At 47.1% G+C, this 25,255-nt stretch overlaps 1 protein-coding gene across 5 annotated transcripts in view; it reads right to left on the reverse strand.

Moving 5' to 3' along the window:
* LOC115560982 (cell adhesion molecule 2) overlaps positions 1 to 25,255 on the reverse strand; it is a 128,938-nt gene that overhangs the window by 33,786 nt on the left and 69,897 nt on the right. For 2 of the 5 annotated variants that reach the window (XM_030380715.1, XM_030380716.1), the window contains one exon: positions 6,693 to 6,719. The exons of the other annotated variants lie outside the window; for them this stretch is intronic. In XM_030380715.1, the coding sequence (XP_030236575.1) occupies positions 6,693 to 6,719 (27 nt within the window). The remainder of the gene's footprint in view (positions 1 to 6,692; positions 6,720 to 25,255) is intronic. 5 annotated transcript variants of the gene reach the window in all.

The following is a 25,255-nucleotide window of genomic DNA, read 5'->3' on the forward strand; positions in this document are numbered from 1 at the left end:
TCCGGGCCCCTGCTGTGAAAGCACGCCGTCGCTCCTCACCCATTTCCTCTAATTAGAACCCATGCCTCTAGTGGCAAGCTCACTCAACGCTGGGTGGAAGAATGGGTAGAAGGAGCTCACTTCAGGGAACCACTGAGGCTTTTTCCGGTCCTGTTACCCCGTCGACATTCAAACAATGACTCCAAGCTCACACTTTGAAGTGCCTGTGTGCCGCAGTGTTATAGGTGCGACTTGCTCACCCCTTCCACCCATCCTGCGATAATTGCCGGAAGGGGGGGGGGGGGGGGGGCGGGGGGAGTTGTGATAGATGCTTGAATGTGAGCAGGAAAAGAGCTTTTAACACATATCTCGGTGTGATGGCATGTCTGTGTGTGATGTGGGTCAGATTAACCCCGTTTTCCTGAGAGTGACTAACACAGCAGCGAGATCAGAATTCCCTCTTCTACCCTGTATGACCTACAGCCAGGTAAGCTGAATCCTTAAGAGGGGCTCCCTACGGCAAATCTGCCTGCTAGCTCTCTCCATCCATATTCACCACAGTTTGCCCTGGACAAACACCTTCTGAATAAGTAATTTCAAATCATATTGATAAATGTACGGCTTAGAGAGAGAGAGGGAGAGAGAGGGACATAGGGAGAGAGAGAAGGGGATTTTTCATATCAAGCATAACCGTGGTCGAGGTCTGAAAGGCATGTCCACTACACCTATAACTACTGAACCACAACATGCTGGATGTGAAGTTATTGAGTAACTATAACATGGATATAGAACTTATGACCTCAGTGTTTCCAGATCTCATTAAAACAGAATAAGGTTATTCATGACACCGGCGATATATCCTTACAAATAAATACATATACACACAGACATGACCTTTATCCAAGTCTGGAGCAAAAGAATGAGGGTAAAAAGATATCTGGGATTTAGTTCAGACAACTCGTAAAGGTTAGCTCTGTCACAAACAAAAATCCATGCCATTTAATTTGGGCGCTATCGGTTTTACATTGGCAATGCTTATTGATGACCTGAATATTTCATGTTCCAGGGACAGTGTTTAAAAGGTTGATGTGGTACAGTTATTGAGTACTACAGTATACTGAAGTATGTTAATACCGTAGCTGTGTTTTAATAATATATATTATATCGTATAAATCAAAGAAACTCAGTCCTACAGTACTCTACCCACCTAAACTCTGAGCTGAACACAACAACCAAAGACTTTCCGAATCCTCCTCCGTCACAAGATATCATCAAGATGGATTCAGTGGAATCCTGAGGCGCTGGTTCTCCTTGGTTCTGCATCAGATGTTTCCAACTGGCTCTGGGTCTGCCTGTCTGTCCACACTGGGATTATGCACACGGGGATGGAGGGAGGCTGAAACCATGTTTGTATCAGGCATTTATATGAGATACACTCTCATGTATGCACGCACACATCGAGACCAAGGTACAAGGGCACAAACTCACTCAGATACACACATATACACATATACATGCACATACACGTACAAATACACACGCACAGGCAGGTATGCAAAGGCACACACACACACACACACACACACAGACAGACTCTCCCACACACACACACACAAGCTCAACCTCTGACAAACACACACACACACACACACATGTTCACCCCCAGACACACACACACACATGCTCACCACCAGACACACACACACACATGCTCACCCCCTGAGACACACACACACACACATGCTCACCCCCTGAGAGACACACACACACACACACACAAACACGCACACACACACACTGCATTTAATGGACCGAACAATGCGTGAGCGACTCCCTGCCAACACTGCTGTGATGCTAAACGTTGTGCAGTGTGATAGAGTTGTTGCAACACAGACCTTTTATTAGAAGGCTGCCAGAGACGCAGGGAGGAGAGGATGAGGCAGAGAGAAAGAGAGAGAGACAGGGAGAGAGAGAGAGGGAGGGAGGTAGCAAGAGAGAGAGACAGGGAGAGAGAGAGAGAGAGAGAGAGAGAGAGAGAGAGAGAGAGAGAGAGATGGGGGGAGAGTAGGCTGCCGTCCACCAGCTTTAACCTCCATCACAAGAGGGACGTTAGGTGGCTGTTAACAAAACACCACCTGAGAACCCGAGAGATGGAGAGAGCCAGACAAACGAGCAGAGGCCTCCCCTGTGAGTCGGAGGCACGCAGGGGGTGGGGGGGGATATCCACCTAGCATGGCAATAAATATCTCTGCTGCTGAAACTCTTAACTGTGTTTCTTTCTGCCGTGTGGAGAGAAAGAGAAATGGGCTGGCGATACTTTCTATAGTTGCCGCAGGAAACTCTCTCTCTCTATCGCTTTGTTCTCTCTCTCTACCCTGCTTCGTTCTCTATACATACCCCGTCTCGTTTCCTCTAACCCCATCTCTCACTAACTCCTTGATCCCCCCCCCTTCCTCCCCACTCCATCCCTGTAGTGGGGGCTCACAGCAGGGGGGGTGGGGGGTAAAGCATGTTGTGATTGTTGCGGAGTTAGACGATCATTCATTCAATGGAATCAAAAGTCTTCCTCTGAGTCGATGCGTCCACAGTGGCTCACTAACTTGGCCTTGGCCTCTCTCCCTCTCCCCCTCTCTCTCTCCCTGTCCTCTCCCTCTCCTCTCCCCCTCTCCCTCTCTCTCTCTCTCCTTGTCCTCTCCATCTCTCTCCTTGTCCTCTCCATCTCTCTCCTTGTCCTCTCCATCTCTCTCCCTCTCCTCTCCCCCTCTCCCCCTCTCCCCCTCTCCCTCTCTCCCTCTCCCCCTCTCTCTCTCTCTCTCTCTCTCTCTCTCTCTCTCTCTCTCTCTCTCTCCCTGTCCTCTCCCTCTCTCTCCCTCTCCTCTCCCCCTCTCCCCATCCCTCCGTCTACTCCAACCTCACCCCCTCAGGCCCAATAACAGCGTTGATGAAGAAGAATTGAAAAGGACACATCCTTGAGCCCGTGATCTATGCGGTATATTCCCTCTTTTACCATGGCTATGGATTTCCTTTAGCAGGACGAGGCGTGTGAGTGAATGAGGACCATCAGGGGGTGAAGGGATGAATGAGGGAGGGTGGGCTTTTAAACCGGTAGCAATGGAGCATTACTTTAGAAGTTGGAGGACAGCCGGAGAGGTAAACAACCGGGAGATGGATGTGACCTCCGCTTCCGTCTCCACCACCAGCGCCGGGCGAAGGATCATTTATCCAGGGATGAGGCCCCAAGCCCTGATCGTAGATGTTCACTCAAAACACTCAAAACTCTCTCGCTCATCTCCACCAAATCCTTCTGTGTCACCAACCCCCCCCCCCCCCCCCCCCCCCCTTTTTGAGTCCTTCAACGTTTAAGTCCTGCTTTGTGAGGCCAGCCCTTTCCTTATGCATTCTTATAGAACATTAATATTACAAAAGTGATCACCTTTGTGATAAACATTTGTTTGGCTGTGATTTGTGGTCACAGAGACTTCAGGGAGTGATGTCATAACTCAAGCAGGGACGGGAAGTCGTATACCAGCTTAAAAAAACCTGGTATACGACTGGTATACGGCCACTAAAACTGGGAATGTTTGAAAAGCTCGGAAGACATCTCAGGTTCCCATATTTCATGAGCTTATTTGTCATACAGGTACGTTTGACTCCCTTACGGTTTCACATAACTGAAAGGACAAATACTTTGCAGTGCAGAACATATTATGCATGTCCTCAACAATAATATTTTTTAACACAGCAAAGTACATTCTATACTTACACAAGACAAAGAAAGCGCCCACTTCCTCACTCAAAATAAACTCAAAGATTATAAAGCAGTTAACTTTTGAGTAGCAATTACAGATCTCAGATCTGGATTTGCATTCTGAGCCCACTGGAGATCTCAGGTCATCAGGGTCCTGCTCACTGACCATGGTTAGAACCAAGCATGGTGATGCAGCTTTAGTTTTCATCTACCCCCACATATCTGGAGAAAACTTCTGAGGTCTGCCCTATCGCTTTATACTTTTAAATCAGGGCTTGAAATGTCAAAGCTTGTTTTGCTGCAGCATTTTTAATAAAACCCCTCCTCTTCACTGCCACTTTTATTCATCTCCCATATTATGTTGCTATTGTACTGCTTTAGCCTACTGTCCTTCATGGATTGTAATATCAATGTAATTTCAACTGTTCCTTCTGTCTGTGTAAGGCACTCTTAACTGCCTCTGTGTTTGAAGGGGGGCTCTATAAATAAACGTAGACCTGCCATCTCCTCACATCATTCTTCCCATACCTCGCTCATACCCCATTTCACTTGTAAATACCAACATTACAAAAACACACACAAGTTACCCTCCGTCTCGAGGCGTGACTCGGATACAATAAGTTAATGCGATGCTGTGACCCTCGCGGTCACCACGGCAACGGGCGGTAGCAGGGGGGGGGACGTGCCAGATGAATGGCACTGATATGCCTTTATGCATGACACATTATGTTGTCACCATATGTTACAGAAGGACGCGGAACGACGGGAAAGGTCACAGAAGGAGAGAGCGGGGGAGAGCGAGGGGAGAAAGAGAGGGAGAGGGAGATAGAGGGGCGCTGGAGGGCGGACAAGGCTGCATAGTAAAACTCTGGGTAGTTACGCCTCATAACTGAAGATGGGATGAGATGGAATCCGATGTGAAATGATGATAAAGTTTGCTTATAATATTGCAGTGGGTTGGTTTGAAATGTAATTGGTAGAAGGAAAATTCTGTCTGCATGTGTTGTGTGTGTGTGTGTGTGTGTGTGTGTGTTGTACGTTGTGTGTGTGTGTGCGTGCATGCATGTGCGTGTTTGTATGTGTGTGTATGTGTGTGCGATGTATTTGTTTCTTTGTGTGTGTGTGGTTGGGTCCATGTATGTGTTGTCGTGTGTCATTTTTCTGTGCACGCATGTTTGAGTGTGTGTGTTTTCGTGTGCGTCTGTGTTTGTGTGATGAATGTTTAAAATTGGACTAGACTTTTCCAACGGCTGAATGTGCAGCCAGCGTTAATTGAAAACTAATTTTCTAATTAGTCATTCTCTAATTAGAAAACATTGCTTTGAAAAAACACGCTCCTCTGCTCAATCACGTACATTAATCACATGGTTTAGAGTGTTGTCGAAAAAAAATGGTAATTGAAGCATCAGTATCTTAGACGAACGTGATCAGGTGGGACGTCTGGGCAAGAGACTTGAGGATGGAGTTAGCTTAATTTAAAAATATATATTATTAATTACGCTATATGTATGCTAATACGAGCATCGTCTCATATTATTGACAAAAGAGAGACGATTGAATAAATGTAAACACCATAGTAAGTGTGTGAGGAGACTGTGAACGAGAAACATGTATTTAATAAAACATGGCAGATGGTTAAATTAAGTTTATGAGCTAGTCAACCAAGTTGAGATCACAGCACATAATTCATGTTAAAACCTGCTGGAAAGGACAAAAATGCTCAACAAAAAGAATGACTAACTAAATCAATAAATATGCAAAGGAGGAATAAATTAATAAACAAATCAGCATTAAGGCATTATATGTCAATTAGCTAGGGGTCTCCCGATCAAAACAATAAAAAAAGGACGAAGCTTGATGACGTTGTGAAGTAGAATGGGAACACGGGAGTTTATGTCTTCATCACAATGAAAATAATAGTATTAGATAATGTATTATCGGCATGGCGTTGAGTCACGTTATGTGATTTGATTCTAATGAAATAGCCTAAAGAAACAAAATATTAACTTGCTATCTTACCGTTAGCCAAAATGGAACAACAATCCTTTCTCCCAAGCATGATTATGTTATGTTTCAAAGTGTGCAAGGAGAGGGGGGGCTATTCCCAGACGTTCCCTTGTCAGTGTGTTGGTTAGAGAGAGCGAAACCGTATCAATGTGTTGTGCGAATGCTCTGCAATGAAATACGATTTTACCGTTTTAAAAATAGTACATGTAATTATAAGTTTATATAATGTAAATGTATGGGGAATACTATCGGCCGCAGACGGTGTCGTACAGTCTTATTATTCTTATTTAAAAAAAAAAGATTACCCGCCCAAGTGAAGTCTATGTGTGAGAAACACTGCATTAGCTTGAACCACTTGTAAAAGGTGACACTCCGTAGTACTCCAGACAAATATTGAAGTTTCATGCAGTGAGAGAATTCACATTCATTCATTCACCTAGTGAATTAGGAGGGCATGTTTTTTTGTTAGTTTTCTGGAAGTTAGGGGGTAAAGGGGATTTGATGCCAATGACAAGGCCAATGCAACCTAACCAAATGTTACGGATCGTTACCTTGAATAAAACAATGTTTTTTCTGGGTTTGAACATGGCTGGAGACAATCGGGATAATGTTAGTACAACCCCATAACATGTATAACACAGGTCTCGTAATCTTTTGATATTTGAATGCGAAAAAGTACAAATTATACATTTAAAGAGATTATTGTGGATGTGTATATGTATGAATGCATTCAATAAAAGGCGTTTCAGTCTGTCCCAAAGTAGAGAGGTCTCATGTGAAGCTTTAGTAGGTGCTCAAACAAAAACACAAAACAATGCATGATATTGAAGGTCATGAAAAAACAAGGTACACCAACAGCTATAGGGGGAAGCAAGCCCAGGTTGACGGTAGGGAAAAGGAAGGGTTCTTCACACATCACAGATACACAACAGGAGGAAACATGGCGGCGTTGACTCACCTTTGACCTTACTTTTGATCCCGTTGACTGAAGCATGGGGGAGGAGGAGGGGGAGACAGTAGGTTAGTCAGGTTATAGAGGAGGAGGAGAGCCAAGTGTTGATTAGCGGGTAGTTATAGTCATCATAACCAGGCTAAAAACATGCTGTTAAGGGAGAGAGAATCGTTCTAATTCCTTGTTTTTATTCTACAGATATCTTCAGACAGGGAGAGATATTTGTGCAGGTGTGCACACACACACACACACACACACACACACACACACACACACACACACACACACACACACACACACACACACACACACACACACACACACACACACACACACACACACACACACAAGCATGCACTGACACACACATACCTGTATGTGTGTGTCGGTTTGTTCATAGTTATCAGAGAACACATCAGTGACGGAGGAGATAATCTTTAACACACTTCATTTCCCTCAGAAGCCGAGAGCCATCTACCGTGCACTGCAGCTGTATCTACAACTAATTACAGCGTGTGTGTGTGTGTGTGTCTGTTTTTCTACGTATGCAAATTATACACATACCTACATACATACATCCACCTATTGACACAAAAACACAACAAAAAGCAAAACTGACGCACAAAGGAATAAAACACATACACGGCGCATTGACAAACAAACCCGAATGAGACCCACAAATCACACACTTATAATATGTATAGATGTATAATTTTAGATATATATAAACTAACATTATCAATACTCAATAAAGAGAAGCCTGGGATAGGGACAGAGAGAGTGAGCAAGAGCGAGAGAACGAGATAGACAGAGGGAGTGAGAGAGCAAGAGAGAGAGAGAGAGAGAGAGAGGTAAAGATATAATTAAAGCGATTAAATATCCTTTTTATTGGTTATTTTCGTGATAACTGTAACCATGGCCTAATTACAGCAATGTTTAAAAGTGGTGTCACATTGACTGGCTGTAATCCCAAAATGTCTTTCAGCAGCAGTTTAGGACAGGCACTGAGTGTCAACGAAACTCGAGCATTAGCTCCTCACAAGACACGATGTTGAAACACAGCCTCTGATCACACCTCTACAACGAAACCACAAACACCAAACTACAAAAACAAAAAGGACGAATATGATGTTATGGTTTGCTTTATAAAATTCTCAATGTACAAATGTTTCAAATCAAAATCTTAAACTAGTAAATAAAGAATAAAGAAGTAACTAAAAATATGAAAGCAAGAAAAAGGAAAGAAGGAACACAGCAGGAGAAGGACAGAAGGCCAGGGTGCAGTGTGACCAGACACTTTCTGATGTGACACTTTTGGGCTTTATGAGCGTGAACTTGTAAAGTGGCTGTTTCACAGCTTCTCTGTCCGTCCTCCTAGTCAATCTGTCAATCTGCCAGTTATGTCTGTATGTCCGCTAGCCTGTCCGTCTGTCCGTCCGTCCGTCCGTCTGTCTGTCTGTCTGTCTGTCTGTCTCTTTGTCTGCTGGTCAGCTTGTCTATTTGTGTGCTGGTCAGTCCGTCTGTCTATGTAGTTGCCGCCTGCTCGTCTGCTAGTCAGCTTGTCTGTCTCTCCGTCTGTCTGTCAGTCTATCTGCCAGTCTGGCTGTCTGTCGATCACGCCTGCTATTTCTCCCTTCATGTTACCCTCCTAGGTACTGCTAAGGTACAGGAGTAGGACCCATCTTAGCTATGATGGTTTATGATTTCCCAACTTATATCACCGTGACCGGAAACCTGACACCTGCTGGAAGTGCGGCCTCACCTTCTCGTCTATAGACAGAAGAAACGCCACTCCAAGCCGACACGTCCGCCATGACTCAGCTAACAGCTAACACATGACTTCTCCCGGTTAAGGAGAGACGGCTGAGATTGGATTTAGATGGAAATGGAGCTGCCGGATACTTTCCACGGTAATATGCGTCTCCACGCCGAGTGGATCTGGCCGAATGCAGTTCACAGACGGATAACTTTCCGGAACAATTTTGTGCTGTGTGAGAAAAGTGGAAGGGTGTATTCGTTTCCCAACCAGTTGTTGAACAACTTCCTCGAAGACTAAGACAATGTAGGGCAGGAATAAAGGAATTTATTACGGCTATAACCCCAGGAGGATTTTTACACGATGACAACTCACGAGCTAACTCCCAAGGTAACGAACATAACTTCACACTCGGTTCGTTATATTGGAAATATTTGCAATTCTTTATGGTTTATGGCTTCAGACTGCAACTTTTTACTTTGAAGTAAAGATGCGCCCAACTTCCTGATGTCATAAAATCTCTCGCTCGTAGTCAGACGAAAAGGTTGTTTTTCTTTACAATGTGACAGAATACCAATTGTAATGTCACCCTCTCCATTGTCCATTGGTACCAGCATAGAGAAGTGAGCTTCTGTCGCTTGTGGGGTGGACCCCACCTCCTCCCGCGCTCGCTCTGCCCTTCAACCCAGCATGACACCCCTGACCGCTCCGAGAGCCCATTCTTCAGACCAAAGCGCAGGAACAAATGTCTCGCAATTGTTCAAATCATGCTATAATCGCCGCCCGCAGAGAAGAGCATTGGAGTCCAGAATCCAAGGTCCAGAGTCCAGTGTGCTACATTATCCAGTGTGTGATTTCCTCTCCCTTTCATCCCAACCTCCTGTCAAAGTCGGTTCAGTCCTCTCGCTATGCACAAGAGCCCATACAAATATACACAGGAAAAAAAAGCATAGAGAACATTCTACAATTGACTTTAGACGATTTCCTTGTGTCACGACGCACTTACTGCTACGATGCACTGGCCGACTGCTAATTCGAAAATAACCTACTAACCTATTGTTCTGGTTCTGCCTCTAGGTGGGTTTCAGCTCCTTTGTACTCTGTTGTTTTATGGGAACTTGCTTGTGCAGCACTTACATTGTACTTGCTCCAATTCTGATTCTGGCTTTGATTGTTCTCAGCGTCATCTGCTCGTGGCTTTAGATAAAAGATTCAGCCTAATGACTATGAATTTTATTGAAGTAGGACAAAACAGGACTTCAGACCACTGTGTGTGTGTGTGTGTGTGTGTGTGTGTGTGTGTGTGTGTGTGTGTGTGTGTGTGTGTGTGTGTGTGTGTGTGTGTGTGTGTGTGTGTGTGCGCATGAGGGCGTGTGTTGGTGTGTTTGTGCGAGTTCCCACAGGTTTTTTTGTCTGACGGAAAGGGAGTTTTGGCTGTGTGTGTGTGTGTGTGTGCGTGTGCGTGTACTTATGTTTGTGCCTCACACAACACAGTAATCACCGTTTTATGGCTTATTCTACTGAGACATTGGAGCAGGACATGTTAAGCACAGCTGACCTGGTTCCCCTGCCAGCATTTCTCTCTCCCTCCATCTTTCCGTCTCTCTATTTATCTGTCTCTCTCTTCTCTCTCACTCTTGGCTGGGAGTCGAACTTGTAGTCACAAACGGATGCTGCTCAGATCAGACCTGCAGACAATTTTGCAGATAGCAGCTCAAAACACACACACACACACACACACGCACGCACGCACGCACGCACGCACGCACGCACGCACGCACGCACGCACGCACGCACGCACGCGCGCGCGCGCACACGCACGCACGCACGCACGCACGCACGCACGCACGCACGCACGCACACACACACACACACACACACACACACACACACACACACACACACACCGTGCAAGCAATAAAGTGAGTGTGAGAGTGAAAGTGTGTGTAAAATAGTATTTGTGTAAAAAATAAAGAGTGTGTTCATCAGTGTGGTTTATTTGTTTGTGTGTTTGTGCCTGCATGTGTGTGGTATAAGGGCTCCAGTATGAGGTGAGGTTGGGCGCTGATACATCTGAGCCTCCACTGGGTTAATTTCACAAACATATTTCTTTGGAACATAATTGCTAAAAACCTCAACAGAATGGAAACAGTAGTCGGTGGCTGCCACGGCACGCTGTGAACAAAAACACTATTCCTAAAGAAGAAAAATAGGTCAGTTTCCATTTTGGCATTACGGAAAAGACAGAGTCTACAGCATTTAAAATAGGCCATTTATCCAAGATTCTTCAATAAGGAATACTTCATCTTTTGGTGAGCGACAGGGGGAGGACCTCGCCGCAAAAAGAATACCGCGGCGGAGGCAGTGCTGTCCTAATGTAAAATGCATTGTTTTTCGAAACCCGTGAATCTCTTTGCATAATCCTCAGACCTCCGCACTGCTCTCTCCCCTACTTGCTCCTGATGTGGAAGTTATTAATTTCCGACTACTGGTAAATACTGTCGGCGGACGATAACGCGCAGCGGTCGTCCCCGAACCCGGAGAGCATATCAATAAATGACATCTGAGCGCCCGACGTGTTGACATTTGTGAGAGGACGTCCGTGGAGAACAAACATGAGTAGCGGGGCGCCGGGGCGCGATAGGGAGCGCAGGGGGGTGGGGGAGGTGTTTAGAGGTGGAACACACGAGCGGCGCCTATCTGATCCCGTGCAGCACGCGAACACATGTACATATTTGTACACACGGCCTGCATACCAATTAAGTAGCGCGTGGACGCGAAAGGGCCCCGGTGACGAAACGGGAACGGGATCGGGCGCCGGTGATCCCTAGGAATCTGACAGTTCAATTAATATATTTTCTTTCCACCGTGCAACTCTCTTCAAAGTCAGAGGGACGAGCGCTGACGTGTGGCGTGGAGATAGGCTCCGTCGGCCTCGGTAAGCAGAGAATAAATGAAGAGAGGCAGGGTGGGCGCACGGAAATGGGCCAAATATAACGTCATTTGGACAAGTAGGACAGAATCCTACCTCCTCTTCGTCTCTCTCCCTCTTCCTGAGAGGATGATTCCGGGCAGGTCCGATTGCACCAGGATGCACCATACAATTATTATCTACAAAGACAGGTTTTGTCCGTGTGTTGGTTGCGGCGTAGGTGTGTGAAGTTAGACAAGGTCACCCGAGCGTCAAATGGCCTTATTTAGGAAAGCACATGGCTACGTAGCCTGACATGCTAACATGCCGAGTAACCCAACATGCTAAGTGTCCTGACGCGCCAAGTACACTAACACCCTACATGATCCATCACGCCAAGTACCCATGAGGATTGGCAGGTCTTCGGTTGTAGCCGGAAATTGAAGTCAGCCACCCAGAAAAAGTAAACCGTACATGAACATGATGACAACACGCCAGCCCCACACAGAAAGGGGGCTGGAACCAAACGCCTCCCACCCTGCCAACCGCAGAGCCAACATGCCGACACCAAACTCCGACTCCAAGAAACGCGAAGCGTTAATACACACAGTTATGTGAAACCCCCCCAGCCATTATACTAGTTGATGATGAGTAAATGTCTCCATATGGCCGGACCCCCAGGGCAACGTTGAACCGGAGACCAGGCAGTTGGTCGGAGTCCCGGGAGTATGAGGGACGGGGACAGGGGACGGGACGGGGGGGGGGGGGTGTTGAACCGGGCCCAGCGAACACTGAGAACCTGGGGGCAGGGGGAGACAGGGGATGAGAGGGGGAGACAGGGGAGAGGGAGGCTGTGATGGGCCCAGCAGGAGGCGCTGAAGGCGTCCCTTCTGCCACCCCTCCCTCTCTCCCTCCCTCTCTCTCTCCCTCCCTCCCTCCCTCCCTCCCTTTCTCAGCCAAGTCCTCCACACACACAAACACACACACCCTGGAGACCCCCGCAGGCGACCAACCTTTCGTCTGGCAAAGCGCACTCTCATAGGGAGCTTCACACACAAACACACACACAAACACACACACACACACACATGACTGAGCGTTCGCATTCGGAAGACAAACACACTAACTCTCACTCCCATCCACCGCAAAAACACACACAGGCAGGCACTTATACACACACAGATACATGAGTGAGCATTCACATTTTGGAGACAGACAAACTACCCCTCACCAACATTCGTTACACCTACACATGGACGCTTATGCAAACGCTTTAGTTTCAATTCCAACAGTATTATCTTTTTGTGTGAACCCTTTCCTCCAGTCCACAAATCAACTTCAAGCACTCCCTGTATGTGGCGAACGCACCGGAGCAACATTAGCCTGCGGCGACTAGCAGAAGGATGCTAAAACACAGAGTCACCTGCCAAGTGTTCTGCACTCACCTGCTCTACATCTGCAGAGCAGTGAGCAAGACGGTAGTAGCAGTTAGCAGAGCGCTAATGGAGCTGTGGATAAGTTCATTTAGCGTTTCAGTGCTACTATTGTGGCCACCATCTTACAATACACTGGCTCACACACCCTGGAGACTCACAATCGGCAGCACACACACACACCCACACACACACATAAAAACACAATCCTATTTACTTGTTATTGTCGAAGGGGGGGAGGTCGGAATGAGAGGGGGGGTATCTGTGGTTGGAGTTCTAATCAAAACACTACAGGTAAGAAACAGGTTTTCTGGGACCTTCTGAAGAGCAGAGCAGAGAATCACAAGCCCTGCCTAGATCACCGTGTCTACTGAGCTAAACCGCGCCACAATCTCGGCTTCAATTTCCCCTCACTCTCGTCGGCAGCCCTGTTCCCGTCCCGGTGTCTCGTGTCAGGAGACGCCTGCCGCCCGCCTCCGCCTGCCTCGGTTCTGGAGCCGCCAGAAACACAGCGGCGGACAAGCAGTCGTAATTGAAAAAAAAAAAAAAAACGTAAAAAAAAAAGGGATTCCGCAGGGCAGTGTTAAAGAGCCCCTGGAAGATGAGGAGAGGGCCTTTTCGGAAGGAGAGACAGTGGAGGGAAAGACACCCTTGTTTGGCTGTTGTTTTAAACCCATAGTCGGTGGGCATGTGGTAAACATGTTTGCAGAAAGCAATATATTTAACAAATACATTTTTTATAATATTTATACTGAAAAAGTATAAATATGAATTAAGTACGAGAATGTGAAAATAGTTTCACAGTACTTTGAGTTCTAGCTATCCTTGTCCTCCACCTCTATAATCCAGGTGGTACTCCATCGGGTTTAGACTTCTTTGAATCGGTGTAATATCTATATTTTAAATCCTTCCACAGGCAGAAAGACAACATCAACAAATTCAAAGCAGTTATATTCCAAAGTCGTGGGTTTCCATTTCAAACTGGTATCTGGTGTTATTTTGGGGTATAAAAAATATTTTGAAACAATAAAACAATAAAAAACATTGTTGGGCGTATCGTGTGGTACATGGCCAGATACGGACATGGATTACGGATAGGGATAGGGATATGGTGTGTGGTTACGTGGGGCGGTCAACCTCAGGCATACAGACGCTGGCCATCCGTCAACCGGCCGAGCAATGTCCGGAAATAAACAAGCCACATAAAGAACTAGACCTCCTCACACATATCTTGACTCCTCCAAATTCCCCAGCAAAAGAGCCCATCTCCTTAAAGATATGATTTTATCTTTAAAAAAAAAAAAAGCAAAAGTCAACTGAAGTTGCCTTATTTGAAATTGTAAAACGGAGGCTTTTGAAAGTGATCGTCTAATGCGCGCCTCTATTTGTCACTCTACTCTGAGTCGAATGCCCTTGTGTTGCAGGAAATTGGTTGACATTAAAAGGTGTCAGCCGCTCAGTGAATGCAGATGAGGGATCGGGTCTCTGCTGAAGGCAATGCAGGATTCAACTTCCCACAGTCTCTCTCTGCCAAGCCCCAGGGGAACCAGACCGCCTCCTCCTCCTCCTCCTCCTCCTCCTCCTCCTCCTCCTCCTCCTCCTCCTCCTCCTCCTCCTCCTCCTCCTCCTCCTCTTCTCTCCTCCACTCCTCTCACCCTCTCCTCCCCTCTTCTCCTGTACTTTTTCTCTCCTCTCCCACTCTCAGTCCCTTTCCCCTACGCTGCTTTCTCTGAGCCCCCGCAGCATCTCCATGCCCCTGTCTATTTCTCTCTTCTGCCCTCTCCCTCTCCTCTGCCGTTCTTTTCAGCTCCTCTCTTCTCATCTACTTTCCTCCCCTCGCCTCTCTCTTTTTGTTTCCATCTCCCTGCTCGCTTCTCTGTTCCCAACTCTCTCCGGCTCCTCTCCATTTATCTCTTCTACCACACATCTCCCCCCTACCCAGTCCGCTCGCTCCTTTCCTCCTGTCCTCTTCCTCTCCGGCGCTCCTCTACACTCCTCTCCTTGTCCCCCCCCTTCATCCGTCTTCTCTGCTCCCTCATTGCCTCTCCTCTCCTTCTCCATCTCCTCTCCCTCTTCTCTCTCCATCTCTCAAGTCCCTCGTCCCTCTCTCCCCTCATCTCCCTCTCTGTCTAGCATGGTGGTGGCTCCATCAAGCCATGTCTCATGCATGGCGGAGACTACGGCTCCACCCATGCATGAGACATGGCGGAGGCTGCCAGAGGAAGCCATTCTCGTTCCCCAATGGCTCCGCAGCGCTGCAGAAACACTTGGCTAAAGTAACGGCACTGCACTGATACTGCTGCTGTGCGCGATCAGACGTGATGGGGACCGGAACATAGGGGCCGTTTCACAGACTGATCTCACCACGCGGTCCCAGGGTGCGGGCGGTGATGTAACTCGATACCCCCCACCGCGTCCCTGCGCCCGACTCACCGGGAATCAATTGAACGTATCCATATCCCAGCATTTTGATTATCTTATTATGTTTACATCATTTGATGGTTATGTATATTCTACAAACGCTCCTGTGCGTACATACACATAAAATATTTATTTACTTATATATTTATTTATTTCCACTGGCGTCGTTCGGTAACGTGTTAGCCGCTTACAGGCCTTCATCTCACCAGATCAACGGGTCAAGTCACCGTGAGCCTCTACAGGGCCAGGGCCAGGGCCACGCCCCCCCCCCCCCCCCCCCCCCTCGCTACCATAAACCACATCCATTTGTATTCAGAAGCACAACTCTGCAGTTATTTGAAGTGTTCTCCAGGGAGGCCCGGGGAACGTCGGCGCTGAGGCCGCCCTGCGTCTCGGAGAAACTCCCGGCGCAGCCGTTGTTGCCACATTACTTTAACATTATTAGGGTGGGGGGCAGGGAACTCAGCAGAAATACAAGCGATGGAGCCACGCAGAGGGAGAGAGAGAGGGGGCTTTGATCCCAGGGCTGATTCCAGGCTACTCTGATGAGAACGTACACACACTTCCAGCTCAGCGGGGGGCAAGGGGCCGGCAAAGGGTTGTGGAAACATTCTCGTTGTTTGACTGTGTTGTTGCGTGTGCGGCGCGCGTGCGTGTGCATAGATCTGTACATGCACGCATGCATTCATTAACACACTTTACATCATTCCGTTTTTTGCACTGCGTATATATTCGTCTATTAGTTGTAGCTTGTAGAAGTTGTGGACTTATTCCTGTGCCGGTTGTATTTCTGTGTAGCTTATCGTGTGGGGGCGATGAAGATGGCTGTCGTAGTCTGCCGTACCTTCACCTTCCATGTGTGTGCGTGTACGTGCACGGACGCCTGTGTCTGTGCATTTGTGCGTGTCGAACAACAGCGGTTTAAACAGCTACCCGGTGGACAGGAGTTCTCGGTGCACTGTCGGTGTCGTCGCCCACAACAACACTACATCTCACCTGCTTACAACAACAACAACAACAACAACAACAACAACAACAACAACCTTGCCTGGATGGAACTCTAGCCTTAAGTCTATACTGTGTGCATATCTATATACTGTATATCGATATATATAGAGGTAGACGTATATCGATTTACTGTATGTTTTTATCAGTTTATCTAGTTTACAAACCCAACTGTAAAGCTAAAATAATGTTTTTCTTTCCACAAATATAATCTAGCGTCATGCATTATTGATATTGTAGTCGCCTATAGGTGTATTTTTCATCAGCAACAAATACATTATATTTAACAGGTTTGATAGTTTCTATATTAAAGGGTCTATAGACTGTGTCTACGGTATGCGTCTCGAATGGGGGGAGGATGAGGATCCCATTGGGATAGTGGAAAGCAGCCAGCTTGCGTGTGTGACTTAAATCCCAGTACTATGTATGTAGTAAGCAGTGTGCAGCATGTCGTTCATGATAACGTGAGGAAAGGTGTTGATGGAGCTGAGAGAACGTGCATGGACACACACAAACACACATGCTTGCAGGCTATCACTGTATAATACATGCACATTTCAGACGCACATTCTAACACAGACACACACACACACACACACACACACACACACACACACACACACACACACACACACACACACACACACACACACACACACACACACACTCACACACACACACACACACACACACACACAAACACGCTTGCAGGCTATCACTCCATAATACATAGACATTATCACACAGACACACACACACAAACACACACACATGCACAGCTTATTATTCCGTGGGTATATCAGTCTTATCTCTCAACACACTCGTAACGCTGATCGAATCCTAAACCACCAGAGAATACTAATACTGCTAATACTACTACTCCACATAACACTATTACTACTTTTACCTCCACAGAACACTAACACTGTTAATACTACTACTAGCACTACCACAGAACACTAACACTGTTAATACTACTAGTACCTCCACAGAACACAAATACTATAAGTACTAGTACAAATACTACTAGCACTACCACAGAACACTAACACTGTTAATACTACTAGTACCTCCACAGAACACTAATACTATAAGTACTACAAATACTACAAGTACTAACACAGAAAACTAACACTGTTAATACTACTACTAGTACCTCCACAGAACACTAATACTATAAGTATTCTAGGGTAATATAAACGAGTATATTATTTTGTATTTTGTAGTTAGTTTATCCGTGATGGCTTGTGATATGATCATATATTCATTATAGATATATACCCTGATCTCCACTATGCCAGTATCTGCATGTGCAGCAGACGCGTGTACTGTCGGTCTGTTTCTGTCGGCCGTAGAGAGGGCTCTCTGGGAACAGTCGCCCGAGGAGCTGCCGGGCTTGAAGGATGCTACGGTTTATATTGCATCAGCTGCCTTTGGTAAACTTCTGGAACATTTCCCGCTGACTGCCACAGAAACGTGTGATCACCCTCTGATACACAATAAACCATATTGGAATAGAAAAGCCTTTAGGGCCGCTCGGATTCTTGGGGGTATGTAGTTCCTGCTTGGAGAGCACCTGGTGTTTCTAACTAGCTAACTATCTCAACTGGCAGACATCAAGCAAAGATCTAACTAACCAACTCACCATAACTTTTTTGGACGTCTTACCATGTTAGACAATATTTGGCTACAGAACCAGCTAATGTCTTGGCAGTGTCCTATTCTAACTTTCAAGCCAAGTTCTCACTTAAAAAGAACAATCTCCAATGTATAATACCTAACTTTAACCACCCCAAACAACTAGAACTAAAACATCTCTAATCTTATCTTGGTATCTAACTAAACATAAAAAACATTTTTATCCCCCGGCACATAAACGTTGCAAACCTTTTCAGTACACAAATTCGCACAGAGTTAAACATTGTTTATCTTATAATGAAAAAGTGAGAGGTTTGTAATGAACCCATTTGTTGAACACCAGATTGTTTTCCCTCCCCAATGGTCTGTAAACGTGTCACCCCCTTCAACAGGTCAATATCCCGTACTGCTACAGTTATCAAATTGCACAACAGATAATACATAAAACATTAATTACAGAATAGTCTGCTGTAGTCCATCTTAATTATTACTCTTGTCTTGAATTTCAGGTTTCCATTTCTGTAATTCGCTATTTCTTCACGGGACTAATAAAGTGTAATGTTATCTTAAGAACAAGCTACGATTCCCCGATACCCGACTGCATGTGTACACTTAATATCTCATTAATAACCCTTATGCTAACGCCATGTCCTGTCATCGATCAATCACTTTCAACCCATCTTCATACACTGCTGATATTTGACCAACGGTAGAGGATCGATGTATGTATTTACAACATTGATTTATATGATGATGTATGCTTCCTCCCTCAGGGCTGAGTGTCATTGGATGAAGGATGAAGGATGAAGGATGAAGGATGAAGGATGAAGGAAAGGGGATGATCGGACCTAGTGTCTCCATCCGAAACACCACTATTTAAAACAATTGCAGCTTTGTTTTCATACCCCACGTCGGTGCTCCACAATATGTCCTCGAGGGAACCAGCATCCCGGTGTTTCTATGAGGTTGGGGAGTTAATTAAGGGTGGGGATGATTTTGTAGCCAGCATGTTTCGGTAATTCCCCCTCCTTTGACTCAGCTGGAGGGGAACCCTGGGGCCCTGAACAAACCGCTGACTGCCTAACGGGAGATCCGAGGGGGAAGTCGAACAGCTCTCTCAAACCCCAGAGAGCCAATCACAACACCGGCCCCTCCTCTCCAAACACTGCACACGTCCTGGCCTTACAATCAATGGGCCGCTGTCTTCGTCTCTCTTGACGACGGCAACACACACGGCATTGCATCCCCATGGCAACGGCGGCCCCGCTCAAAGAAGTAGGTTTGTTGTTGTTGTTTTTTGTGAGCGACTGATGAAGAGCGAAGTTAAGCTAAGCTCTGGGCAGACGGCCGTCGGGAGGCAGTCGATTGAAAACTGAAGCCAAAACGTTACGATGATACGAACTCAAAGAGTGTGGGGAAGGGATTGGTTTGAAAGCGCCAAGTTTCTTGTTGAAAACAAACACTTAGACGGGGATGTGGGTCTTGTTATCCTGTTTATATATATATCTGTCTAGCATATATCTCTTCTATTTTCACATTTATTCGGTTGTCACAAGAAAGGTTATTCATTTCTTATTTTAATTTGTCTTGAAAGAAGTGAGAACCCTTTCCAGGCACTACCAAGTTAGCTGGAGAGGCTGCATTTTTCTCTGAAGCACAGTGCCAAATTTTATTTAAGTTGTATCATTAGTGCTGGCAGAAGCATACTCATACGCAAACCGTCCAACATCACAACTCTTTCCCTCTCCCGGCAATTAAGGACGGAAAAGGATCGGAGAACAAAAAACTCTCGCGACGAAACAGCGCTTAATGACTATTTATTTTTACACGCCGCGGAGATAAATCCGTTGGTTTTTCCCTCAGAAGGGCTATACGACAGTGTGTGTTTGTCCCTAAACCTTTACGTTTATTTTTAAACCCACGGTGCGGGTGACAATAAGATGGGGGGGGGGGGGGGGGGGGAGGAGGGGGGTTCATTGGAATGGAACTCATTACCTGCAGAGCTCGGTAATACCCTACTACACTTGAACAGGTGAGTCCAAACGGCTCCGAGGCACTGGGAGCATTGGGGTCGTTGAGGTGCGTCAGAGCCAGTAGCCCCCCCACCGCCGCCCCCGCCCACGCTACCTCTCCCCGGGTACAGAACCCCGCCGTGCACGGCGCAATTTAATGGATCAGGGTGGCGTTGTGGTACCACGGCAACAGATGGAGGGGGGGGGGGGGGGGGGGGGGGGGGGGAGGCTCTCTGTGTCCCTAGCGCCCCGAAGCTCGTTATTAAGGGGGCCTCTCAGCCACCTGTCCGCCAGGTGTAACGTTGGCATCACACCTGGGCGCGCCTCCGCATGCCACCAGCAAAGTTCTGCCCCGATTGTGAATGCAACTGGCATCCACACTCCGAGAATAGAGAGAGACGCACACAAACACACACACACACACACACACAGACACACACGCGCACACACACACACACACACACACGCACGCGCGCGCTCGTCATGCACGGCGCGCCGACCAGACGGCAGGCATTTGAAACGATACATGAGCCGATTTGTGTCACAGCTGTGATGCATGCGTGGCGTGTCACGGCTTTGGTGTGTAGGGAGGGGATGGGAGAATGGGGGTGAGGGCTTGGGGGGGGGGGGGGGAGGCGCAGGGAGAGATAAAGGTACATTGTCATCGGGGATAATGTGCGGGGGAATCAACACGGCTTATTTACTGAACAACCCCGCTAACTTAATAGCGCCTTTGAACCAAAGCCGTCAGCCAAACGGCTGTAATTGACAGTGATTAAACTACTGCCCAGGACAGCGCTGCGAGAGGGCTCGGAGCTGAGCGACCGGTATGAAACGGAGGAAGCTAAAGCGCCCACGGCGTCAGTCCATCTCGAGTCACCCGTTAGTTTTCTTTCCTCCGAATGAGCTGAACTTACTGAGAAGGATCCATCCGTGTGACGCACTGTTAAGGATTCATCGTCTTATAATGCCTTTACATTAAACCTACCTCGTGATCAACATAGCAGCACTGTATGGTCCAGTCGTTCGTGTGTTCCATTCAAAAGGTGACGTGTCTCTGTATTCACTGGGAATCACCTTGGGTAGAAGCAACTAACTTTCGAAACGAAAGAATTGTGACACGTTTCAATCCCAGGGCTGAATATACTGCTGTTCAGGGTGTAATCTGTGCAGTCTCCTGTTTCTGACATGTTGTTATTTTCTCCAGGATGCGTGTTCTCCTCATAATATCGCACCCGGCGATAAGCAGCGAGACTGCCAGCAAGGGGAGGGTTGCCACCACTTTCTCTCTCTCCTTCTGACTCGCTCTCTCTCTCAATCTCTCTCTCTCTCTGTCTCTCTCTCTCTCAGAGAGGTGGGGGAGAGACCTGACAGTCGGCACACGCTTCCATCCATCACGCGTAATCTGTTGGGCTGGTGATGTTTTTTTTATATTTTCGTGTGGGCCTCAATCGCCACAGATACACACACCCCTCCCCCCTCCCCCTCCCTCGCCCCTTCCACCCCCATACCGCCCCCCCGAGCTAGGAACCAACCCATCATCCGTCACCGTGGCGATATGGCACCGCTTCAACCCGTCCGTCTCAGCATCACCGCCTCAAGCGAGACGCGCAAAGGGGGGGAGAGAGAGAGAGAGAGAGAGAGAGAGAGAGAGAGAGAGAGAGAGAGAGAGAGAGAGAGAGAGAGAGAGAGAGAGAGAATAACAAAGAAAGGAGAGATAGCTAGAGAGAGGCAAGAGAGGGAGAAGTCATGATTTTTCAATGTTGACTTTGAAAAGTGCTAGCATGTGCACGCAGGAGGCGGGGAGAGAAAACACGCTGAGGCCTCTGGGTATTTCCACCTCTCATTGACTTCCTCAGAGTGTGTGTGTGTGTGTGTGTGTGTGTGTGTGTCTGTGTCTGTGTCTGTGTGTGTGTGTGTCTCTGTGTGTGTGTGTGTGTGTGTGTGTGTGTGTGTGTGTGTGTGTGTGTGTGTGTGTGTGTGTGTGTGAGGGGGCCGCTTCTCTTCAGCTGGGGGTCCGGGAGGTTGATTAAAGACAGGCTCGCTAGAAGGCACCAAGAACAAAGCTCTACCCACACACACATGAAACAAAAGAAACACACCAGCAATCACACAGACCCACACACATAGATCATACACACACACACACGCACGTGCACATAACATACACAAAACACAAAAGCAAACACACAGACACACACACACACACACATAAAACAAAGACACACAAGCACACACATGCACAAAACACAGACACACAAAGAGATGCTACAAAGCTGTGGAAGTATCTGCTTCACACAGAGACACACATAGCTACACACAGACGCATACAGATTAAACACACACACACACACACACACACAAACACACACACTCACACAAAGACACAGATATAAAACACAGACGCCCAACTGTAATATGGACGGCTGCTTCAATAATTCCTTTGTGGGCGACAGAAAAAAAAAGCCAAACCCGAAAGCCCTCCTCACCCCCACTCACTAGAAGGAAGACCACCACCTCCACCCGCCCGGCATGCCGCCGGAGTTAATCGAGTCTGGCTGACATCATGAACCGAGATAATACCAATAAATACCGTTCTACACCCCCGCCCTCTGCTCACACACTCATTGTAATCATTACACCACCCTCATCCATCAGGGAGGGGGCCAACGGGGGGGGGAGGGGGGTGACGGAAGAGTTAAGACCAGACGCTTGCTGGTCGTGTTTATTAGCACCATCGCCGCGGAGATGATGTGTTTGGCGCCGCTGACATTGGGGTTCAAGAAAGAAAGTGAGCGAGAGCAAGAGCGAGAGACAGGGTGAAGGAGAGCGAGAGAGAGCGAGGGAGTAAGCGAGAGAGCAAAGAGAGACCAGTGTTATCATCATGAGATGGTTCTTGGTCTCTCTCTCTCTCTCTCTCTCTCTCTCTCTCTCTCTCTCTCTCTCTCTCTCTCTCTCTCTCTCTCTCTCTCTCTCTCTCTCTCTCTCTCTCTCTCTCTCTCTCTCTCTCTCTCTCTCTCATGCAACCGTTATGAAGCCTTAGATTTCACGTTATGAGTGATTTACCCCTTTCTTATGCAGCTGACATTTTTGCAAACAGTAGGGGAAACGATCCATATTTGGCACATTGAGATCGGAAATTTAAATGGCGGTGGTACTATGTTGCCAAAACTCATTAATATTCAATTTCTAATAACTTTTGAAAGATATAAAACTGTCAAAGAGGACCTTTCAAAAGATTTAATATGGAGATGAAGAAGCCACTGATATTCCTTGCCGGACAAATAAAAACAGTTTCCGCTTTGTGATACAAAAATTTAACCTAAACTTTAATGCTGACGGGTCACTGAATGCTGGCTGATCTTCTTTGCATCCAACACCTGCGAGCCACCTGTAGGCCTTCAGATGAACTACATCTGAGTTGCTTCACAACCGGGCTTTCATGGCTTCCACTTGGTCTGTACCTGATGGTCAATTTGTTTCCACAACAACTTTCTCTGCTCACACAATCTATCACCCATACTGGGTGCTTCACCTCCGCAGTATTTGACAGGCTCATCGTTGTCACTCCGTCCGCAACGAGCACCTAAAAGCACACAGAGTGCGAGTTTCACCTCCTATTTGTGGCGCCACGCAAACACATTGTCGCAACGAAGCAAAGCACAATGCGTGTTAACGCAGAAAAGCTGTGTTTCATTGGCTTCAAACGGGACTTGAGTCAAATTTGGACGCAAAAATTCCCAAACAGAATTTTGCGTCGTTCCGACACATCCGTGAGCTTCGGGCTTTGCTCTCCAACGCAGGCTGTTATTTGGGGAGTCGGCGGTCCGGGGGGGTGTCTAATATCTCAGGCAGCCTGGATGACGGCTCCTCTCAAACACCCGCAATCATCCTATTAGCTCGCAGGCCCATGATGACAACACAAACAACAGCTGGGAGTTTGAGCGCATCGTCAGTGATGGCGGGGCGGTTACCACTCCGGGAGACGTCCGTCACCAGAGTGCTCCTCTCCTCTCCACTCCTCTCTCCTCACTCTCCTTCTCCTCCTCTCCTCTCCTATCCCCTCGCTCTCACCTTATTCCTCTCTTCCTCATCCCTCTCTTCTCTCCTATCCTTCCGCTTGCTCCATCTCCATCTCTGCCATTAAACTGGGTAAACAACTGTGATAATAGAGAAAACAAAGTCTCTCCTCTGAGGACTTCATGGTGAAGCTCTCTCTGGGTCTCCTCATGGTGAAGCTCTCTCTGGGTCTCCTCATGGTGAAGCTCTCTCCGGGTCTCCTCATGGTGAAGCTCTCTCCGGGTCTCCTCATGGTGAAGCTCTCTCTGGGTCTCCTCATGGTGAAGCTCTCTCTGGGTCTCCTCATGGTGAAGCTCTCTCCGGGTCTCCTCATGGTGAAGCTCTCTCCGGGTCTCCTCATGGTGAAGCTCTCTCCGGGTCTCCTCATGGTGAAGCTCTCTCCGGGTCTCCTCATGGTGAAGCTCTCTCTGGGTCTCCTCATGGTGAAGCTCTCTCTGGGTCTCCTCATGGTGAAGCTCTCTCTGGGTCTCCTCATGGTGAAGCTCTCTCTGGGTCTCCTTTCCTCAGAGGACTTCAGGGTGAGAGTCTCTCTGAGTATGATGTCCTCCGACTGCCTCAGGGTGATAGTCTCGCTCCACAACTGGAGATATCCAAGCAATAAGCCAATTCAACTTTCGGGATAATCTAACCTTGGCACTCTCTTTCGTTAATTCTCTGCACTTAACAATTCATGAGATGATTAAGATTAATAATTCATTGATAATCCTGCATCATCAATTATTTCATAAAAAAACAATACTTTCATGACATAAAACGTTTTATTCGAGTTTATTCATAATTTCTGAAGGCGAGGGGTCATTGTAACAACTCTACTTTGCTATCTCTTCAAACATTTTGAAAAGTTGGAGCATGGCACTTCAGTTCGCCCTCTCCAGGGTTCTCCCGGTGCAACAGTTTTAGTTTTCAGCTTTAAACCTGACCCGTGGTAGAAAGCACTGCCAGTGATGCGATGAAACAAAAATGACAGAAAAAAAAAAAAAAAACACAAACAGGGCAAAAGGACGGGAGCTAGGCAGACAGACCCAGAACAGATCTTCTTTACTAAACCCTACAGCACACACTATGGTCTCTGACCTCTCAACACGCACGGTGGGGGGCCCTTGTGCCCCCGTTGTCTATGGAAACTGTCATTTCTCCCAATTTTCCAACCGAGAAGATCAGCAGAGCATCACAAAGGACGGGGGAGAAGAAAGAAAATGTGTGGGGTTGTTTTGATACGGTGTCTTGCTTCCTGTTGTTATTTTGTTGCACTGTGCCGTCGCCTTATTGATCGGAGGAAAGGCAGCACACAGTTATATTGAAACAGTATTGAA

This window comes from Gadus morhua, chromosome 16, assembly GCF_902167405.1.
Source record: "Gadus morhua chromosome 16, gadMor3.0, whole genome shotgun sequence".
Classification (NCBI taxonomy): domain Eukaryota; kingdom Metazoa; phylum Chordata; class Actinopteri; order Gadiformes; family Gadidae; genus Gadus; species Gadus morhua.